Source organism: Manis javanica, chromosome 6, assembly GCF_040802235.1.
Source record: "Manis javanica isolate MJ-LG chromosome 6, MJ_LKY, whole genome shotgun sequence".
Classification (NCBI taxonomy): domain Eukaryota; kingdom Metazoa; phylum Chordata; class Mammalia; order Pholidota; family Manidae; genus Manis; species Manis javanica.
Window position 1 is genome coordinate 38,089,494 of NC_133161.1, and position 8,186 is coordinate 38,097,679.

General features: G+C 47.7%; 1 protein-coding gene across 1 annotated transcript; it reads right to left on the reverse strand.

The window, feature by feature from the left end:
- Positions 1-591: 591 nt before the first annotated feature.
- LOC140849878 (uncharacterized) lies at positions 592-2,353 on the reverse strand. Its single transcript, XM_073238585.1, has 2 exons — positions 1,450-2,353; positions 592-1,142 (listed from the first exon to the last, which is right to left on the reverse strand). The coding sequence occupies exons 1-2, from the start codon at positions 2,311-2,313 to the stop codon at positions 864-866; spliced, it is 1,143 nt and encodes a 380-aa protein (XP_073094686.1). The 5' UTR covers positions 2,314-2,353; the 3' UTR covers positions 592-863.
- Positions 2,354-8,186: the final 5,833 nt, after the last annotated feature.

The window sequence follows — 8,186 nt, forward strand, 5'->3', positions numbered from 1 at the left end:
GCCCAGAAGAGAAACACAACCAACAGGATTCAGTAGTTTTAGGATTGGTGGTGTTTAAGGCCTGAAAAGCTCCTTCAAGGAGGTTAAGGAGGCGTCGTCCTGTGCTAGGGAAAGGGGCAACTTGACCAGGAGTGGAAACAGAGGGAGCGGCGGTAGAGACTACAGTGGGGGCTGGGGTCTGCTCGGGGGCCGGGGCTGGGCTACTTTTAGCCTGAGCATAAATAAGACTCCATTGTCATACCCACTCTGGTACAGTCTTAGTCCCCAAGTAAGCCCCTTTTCCCAGTTTGCTGCCCTTTTTCCTGCATCTGTGAAGGAGATATCAATGAGATTGCAGGTGGGATGAGTCTTGCACTGGGCATGAGTGGCACCTCGTTGGATTTTTATAAGGCCTGGAGGGGGTCTCCCTGCGCTTCCTGTCAGCCAATGGCATGTCCCTGTCTGTTCACAACCCCAATTCTTACAGAAAAAATCTGTCTGCCCTCCACATTGTGAGACCTCGGCATCAGTTGAGGGGGCCGGGCATACATAAAAGCAGGCACTTTGAATTTCTTTCATAGTCCCAGAGCCCCAATGCATTATATAATCCCGAGTGCTACATCCGGGTACTCCAACTGTGTCCTCATACCTAGGGTCTTGCTTGAAAAGAGTGCATACGTCTACAGTGAGGGTAGGCCACCAGGTTCCCTTAGGGTGTTGTCCTGTTATCTGGACTACTATTTGGCGGGAAGCTGGGGTAATGATTTGCCATGTCAGTAACCTGGGCTCATGAGGGTTAGGGTTCTGGTGGGTTGGAGGTAGCAGAAACATCAGAATTACTAACAGCATAATTCTTTTTACACAAGCGAAGCTTAAGGGGGTTATCAGTCCGAGTTACTCGCCAGTCTGGGTCCGGGGGTGCCTTCTTTAGATGTGAAGCGTGTATCCAGGAAGAGACGCCGTCCACTTTTACAGCTGTGGGAGTAGTCAGGAGGACGACGAAAGGCCCCTTCCACCGTGGCTCGAGGTTTCCTGTCCGGTGCCTTCTTACATAGACAGGGTCTCCCACCTGGAACTGGTGAGGCACTGAGAGTTCCTCTGGCCGATAGGCTTCCTTGATGGAGGCCCACACCTCTTTCTGCACAGCTTCCAAGGCTCGTAACCTTCAAGCAAAAACTTATTAGTTGCACACTCAGGGAATACATGAAGATGTGCTGACTGAAGCGGAGCTGGGGCCCCAAACATTATTTCAAAAGGCGTTAGTCCAAAGCGGCCGGGAGTGTTCCTGACTCTAAATAGGGCGAAGGGAAGGAGGACTAACCAATCACATAAGCCAGTCTCTATGGACAATTTAGTCAAGGTCTCTTTTAGAGTTCTGTTCATCCTTTCTACCTGTCCTGAGCTCTGGGGCCTGTATGCACAATGCAATTTCTAGTCCGTCCCCAGGATCTTGGCCAATCCCTGACTTACCTGGGCAACAAAAGCAGGGCCGTTGTCGGAGCCGATTACCTTTGGGATTCCAAACCTGGGAAATATTTCTTCAAGGATCTTTTTAGACACCGTCTGAGCTGTCTCAGTTTTGGTGGGGAACGCCTCTGTCCATCCTGAAAATGTGTCTAGAAAAACTAGAAGGTACTTATATCTATACTTGGCAGGCTTAATTTCAGTGAAGTCAACTTCCCAATAAGCTCCTGGGCGATCTCCTCGAAGTCTTTTCCCGGATATTGCTTGATTTTTGCTCACGTTTACTAATTGACAGGGAACACAATTTTTTACAATCTCGTCAGCTAATTTTCCTAATTTAATAACATGATAAGGGGAGTCTCGAACTAAGGTCTTTAGGTTTTTTGCTCCCAAATGTGTCAGTTGATGTAATTGCCTTAAGTATTCTGCTGCCTCTCTCTGGGGCAGGACAACTTTCCCTTTTTCAGACTTGTATATCTCTTGGGGCAAAGAATTTTTGAACCCTAATTTGTCTATACAAATGAGATCTTCAGGTGTGTACTGGAAGCTCTTGATGTGAGTGGCTTCCGGACACACTTGGAGGGGCAAAATGTTCATTCCCTGAGCCGCTTGCTTTGCGGCTTGGTCTGCTCTCCGGTTTCCTCGAGCTATTGGAGAGTCATCTTTCTGGTGTCCAGGGCAATGTATTATTGCTACTTCTTTAGGCCTATGGATGGCTTCTAGCAAATCTAAAATTTCTTGTTTGTTTTTAACATCTCTCCCGGCAGAAGTTAACAGCCCTCTCTGTCTATAAATAGCCCCGTGTATATGAGCAGTGGCAAAGGCGTATCTGCTGTCAGTGTAGACGTTAAGTCTCTTACCTTCTGCCATCCTTAGGGCCTGAGTCAGAGCGATGAGTTCTGCTCGCTGTGCAGAGGTTCCCGTTGGGAGTCCACTGGCCCATACAACTCGGTCATCATCTACTACTGCAGCTCCAGCCATTCTTTTACTATCCATGATGTAACTGCTCCCGTCCGTGTACCAAGTCAGGAGTCCTGTTCCCCTTAAGGGCTGGTCTTGCAAGTCCTGGCGGGTTCCTGTCTCTTCAGCCAGGATTTCCTGGCAGGTATGAAGCACTTCTTTCCCCAACTCGGGGAGCAGAGTGGCCGGGTTTAGGATGGCAGGGGGGGCAAACTCTACTCGATCACGATTCAGGAGTAAGGTTTGGTAGTGAGTCATTCTGGCATTCGACATCCATCTCTCGGGTGGCTGCCGAATCACACTCTCCAACGCATGTGGAGCAACCACAGTAAGTTTCTGTCCCAGTGTCAGTTTGTCAGAATCTTTAACTAGGAGGGCCACAGCTGCCACTACTCTCAAACAGGCAGGCCATCCACTACTTACTGGGTCTAATTTTTTTGACAAATAGGCGACAGGTCTCTTCCAAGGTCCCCATTGTTGGGTCAACACTCCCCGAGCTACTCCACTCCGTTCATCCACAAAAAGGACGAACGGCTTAGATACGTCTGGGAGGGCCAGAGCAGGTGCCGACAGGAGGGCCTTCTTGATCTCATCAAAGGCCTGTTGCTGTTGAGGTCCCCAAACAAACGGGGCTGCCCCTTTGGTCAGGGGGTACAGGGGGGCAGCTAAGGTGGCATATCCGGGTATCCATAATCTGCAGAACCCTGCTGTTCCCAGAAATTCGCGGACTTGGCGCGGAGTAGTAGGGACCGGGATCTGCGTCACAGTCTGCTTCCGGGCTTCAGTAAGCCACCTTTTCCCTTCTCTCAGGGAATACCCTAAATAAGTCACTTGTTGTTGGCAGATCTGTGCTTTTTTGGCAGATGCTCTATACCCCAGCCTAGCAAGTTCAGTCAAAAGGGCTTCAGTAGCCGCTTGGCAGACTTCCTGTGTAGGAGCGGCTATCAGTAAGTCATCAACATATTGTAACAAGGTTACCTGCGGGTTGGAGGCTCGGTAAAAGGCCAAGTCCTGGTGTAAAGCCTCGTCGAAGAGGGTAGGTGAGTTCTTGAATCCTTGTGGCAAGCGAGTCCAGGTCAATTGTCCAGTAGTTCCTGTGGAGGGGTCTTTCCACTCAAAGGCAAACAGCGGTTGACTACTCTGATGCAGGCGCAAACAAAAGAAGGCGTCTTTTAAATCTAAGACTGTGTACCAAGTGTTTTCTGGGGCCAGAGAGCTTAGCAGGTTGTAAGGATTCGGCACAGTGGGATGAATGTCCTGTGTTCTCTTATTAACTTCTCTTAAATCTTGCACTGGTCGATAATCTCCTGTTCCCGCCTTCTTTACGGGCAGCAAGGGAGTGTTCCATGGGGATTTACATTTTACTAATATCCCCTGCTCTATGAGCCTCTGGATATGGGGCCTAATCCCATCTCTGGCCTCTTTACTCATTGGATATTGTCTCACAGTTACTGGTGAGGCTGAGGCTTTCAATTCTATGACTACCGGGGGCTGGTTTACAGCAAGTCCCATACCTGCCGTTTCTGCCCAGGCCCCTGGAAACTGGTTGAGCCACCTCTGATTAACTCGGGAGGGTTCTGGTTCTTTAAAAAGGCGGTACTCGTCTTCTAACTTTATGGACAGGATGCTTAGGCCCAAAGGTCTCTTTTTGCTATCAGTCACTTGGGTATCTTCAGTCTGAAAGGATATTTGGGCCCCGACTTTGGTCAAGATGTCTCTTCCCAACAAGGGTGTAGGGCATTCTGGTATAACAAGGAATGAGTGGTTTACTTGTCCCACTCCTAAGTCCACTGTTCTTTGGGTAGTCCATGCATATTGTTTCTGACCCGTGGCCCCGAACACCCAAGACTTTTTACTAGAAAGGGGGCCTCTAGCTTGGGTCAGTACTGAATGTTGAGCACCGGTATCTACCAGAAACTCAACGGGTTGCCCCTCCACTTTCAGAGTTACCCTAGGCTCGGGGAGGGGCTCCGAGCCCCGTCTTCCCTAATCTTCATCTTCTAGCAGGGACAACACTTTCTTCGGAGGTCCCCGTGGTGGTTTCTTAGGGCATTCTTTCACCCAATGCCCCTTTTCCTTGCAGTACGCACACTGATCTTTATCTAAAGGAGGTCGGTTGCCCAGGGACCCTGCCTTACTAGTTTTACCACTAGAGGGCGGTCGTCCCTTACTTTCTACTATTGCGGCCAAGATCTTTGTTAAATTTCTCTCATGCTTTCTATCTCTCTTTTCTTCTTTACTTTCCCTCTCCTTCTCTTTCCTTAACTCTTTCTCTTCCTCAGTCTCTCTCTTATGATAAACTTTCTCTGCTTCTTTCACTAAATCTTTCAGCGACAAATCCTGTAAGCCTTCTAATCTCTGAAGTTTTTTCCTAATGTCGGGTGCCGATTGCCCGATAAAAGCAAGGGCCACTGAAGCACTATGCCCCTCAGAAGTGGGATCAAAGGGAGTATACCGCCTGAAGGCTTCTATCAGGCGTTCTAAGAATACTGCAGGTGCTTCAGTGGCTCCCTGGCTGACCTCTCTTACCTTGGCCAAATTGGTGGGGCGTCTGGCGGCCCCACGGAGACCCGCCACCAGAGCCTGGCGATAGATGGTTAGTCGCTCCCTACCTTCTGGAGAATTAAAGTTCCAGTTGGGTCTAGTCAACGGGAACCCCCTCTCTATGTCATGAGGGAGTTGCGAAGGCCGTCCGTCGGTTCCAGGCACATTCTTCCGTGCCTCCAGGAGAATCCTCTCTCTCTCTTCCGTGGTGAAGAGCACCTGTAAAAGCTGCTGACAGTCATCCCAGGTGGGCTGGTGGGAAAACATCAGAGACTCTACTAAACCAGTTAGTTTCTGCGGTTCCTCTGAAAAGGGCGGGTGGTTAGCTTTCCAATTATACAAATCAGCAGAGGAGAAGGGCCAATATTGCAGAGGTTGGAAAGGCGGTTCCCCTTCTTCTCCAAGGATGGGAACTCCATAAGACCGGAGAGGAAAGATACCCGGTGGGTCCAAGATGGCCCCTCGGCGGCGCCGGGTGCCCTGGGCAGGTCCCGGAGCCGGCCCTACTGCCTCAGCATCAGGGACTGAGGGTGCCGGAGCTGGGGGTGCTGGGGGTGCTGGGGCCGGGGGCACCGGGGGTGCCGTGGGGGCAGGAGGGTAAGGAGGGGGAGGGGGATCATCAATTATAAGCGAATCTTGAGTATCAGGGTAAACTTTGGTAGTTTCTTTTTCTTTTTTCTGAGGTTGAGTCTGGGCAGCTAAAACTCAAGGGCCCATTTTCTTTTGCACCCAGGGCTTTACCCAGGGTGGTGGGTTCTCCACCAACTCTTGCCAGACTACAATGTAGGGTTGCTGATCCGGGTGTCCTTGAGACGAATCCTGAAAAACAATAGCTTTTACTGCTAGTAAAGTGGGGAGATCAAAAGTCCCCTCCGAGGGCCACCCAACATTGAAGGTGGGCCATTCGGAGGAACAGAAAGTCTGCCATGGTCCCTTTTTCACTTCTACTGACAAGTTACGTGCCCTCGCTCTAACTTCCGTCCAATGATCTAGTGTCAGGCTAAGGGGGGTCGTCACTGTCTGTCCCATTGTCAGTATAACAATAATTAGACACGTAAAGGACACAAAAAACAAAGACACACACAGATTAGACACACAGCGGCCGCTTTTGGTTCTTTTCAGAGCCTCGAACAGAAACCGAAAGGAATCAGAGGGTTGAAATTCTCGGCGCCCAAAAATCAACCCTATCTCATCAGGTTCAGTTTGCCGGAAAAACAGACGGGAGGCTACCAGGCGTCCCTGGCCCCCCAACCTCCCTGAGGCGTCCCCCAGGGTTGCAGCCTGCGGTGCTCTAGTACGTCTACCGACCGCAGTCACAGCCCCTGTACGGGATTGAGACGGCTGCCAGACAACGGGTACCCTTCAGAACTCTGACCGGTCTCACTGAAACAGAAAACAGAACACAAACAACAACTCAAGGCGCCACTAATCTTACCTCTTCCTCCAAGAGCGACTTCGGGAGTGAAGCGGGGTGGACAACCGATCCCGGACGAGCCCCCAAATGTTGGATTCCCCTGAGGAAGGCGCCGCCCCAAATCACTCACCAAAGACGTTTCTTGATGCAACAAGCAAGAGGAATTTATTCGGAAGCCAACTAGTTGGGGTCCAAGTCAGCCTGTCGCAGCAGGTCTCAACGAGGACCCCGAGCACACTAAGGCAGAAGGTTTTATAGTATTTTCAAAAGGGGTAAAATTTTCCATAATCACAATACAGAGTTTTTTCTATAGGCTCATAAATCTTTTGCTGGCGCCACATCCTGGGGTCTGATTAGATGAGATCACCTACGGAATGTCTAGGGTGGTTCTAGTAAGATAAGCTAGGCATATATGATTAACTGATTTACGGTTAGCTAACTAAAGGTCACTACAATTGACACAGAAAGGTCACTACAATTGACACAGGCTAACTAACTTGTTTTTCAAGATTCTAATGATTTTGCTTCTTCTGGGTTAGGGGGTGGTATTTAGGCCTTAAGATGGCTGTACTTATGCTAACTTTTGATTCTTCAGATCCTACAGATCATCTCCACAGATCCTGAAAAGCATTTGACAATAGTCAAGAGCCATTCATGACAAAAACTCTCATGAAAGTGGGTATAGAGGGCAATTACCTCAACATAATAAAGGCCATGTGTTACAAACCCACAGCCAACATCACATTTAACAGAGAGAAGTTGAAAGCATTTCCTTTTAAGATGGGGAACAAAACAGGGATGCCCACTCTCCCCACTTTTATTCAACATAGTTCTGGAGGTCCTAGCCATGGGAATCAGACAACACAAAGATATAAAATGTATCCATATAGCTAAGGAAAAAGTTAAACTGTCAGTGTCTGCAGATGATATGATATTGCCTTAAGGCATCAACTCCAAAACTACTAAAACTAATAATTGAATTCAGCAAAGCTGCAGGATTCAAAGTCAATACACAGAAATCTGTTGCATTCCTATATACTAACAATGAACTAGCAGAAAGAGAAATCAGGAAAACACCTCTATTCACAATTGTATCAAAAAGAATAAAATGCCTAGGAATAAATCTAACCAAGGAAGTGAAAGATGTATACTCTGAAAACTACAAGACACTCATGAAAGAAATTAAAGAGGATACAGAAAATGGAAGTACATCCTGTGCTCATGGATAGGAAGAATTAATATTTCCAAAATGGCCATTTTGCCTAAAGCAATCTATAGACTAAATGCAATCCCTATCAAAATACAAATGGCATTCTTTAAGGAACTAAAGCAAATAGTTCTAAAATCCATATGGAATCACAAAAGACACTGAATAGCCAAAGCAATCCTGAAGGAATAATAAAGCTGGAGGATTATGCTCCCTGACTTCAAGCTCTACTAGAAAGCCACAGTAATCAACATCATTTGATACTGGAATGAGAACAGACCCATAGACCAATGGAACAGAATAGAGATCCCAAATATAAACCCAAGCATATATGGTCAATTAATATGTGATAAAGGAGCCTTGGATGTACAATGAGGAAATGAAAGCCTCTTCAACAAATGGTCTAGGCAAAACTGAACAGCTACATGGAACCTGAATGTAAGTCATAAAACCATAAATTTTAGAAAAAAACATACACAAAAATCTCTTGAAAATAAACACGAGCAACTTTTTCTGAACATATCTCCTTGGCAAGTGAAACAAAAGCAAAAATGAACAAATGGGACTACGTCAATCTAAAAAGCTTCTGTACAGCAAAGGACACCATCAGTAGAACAA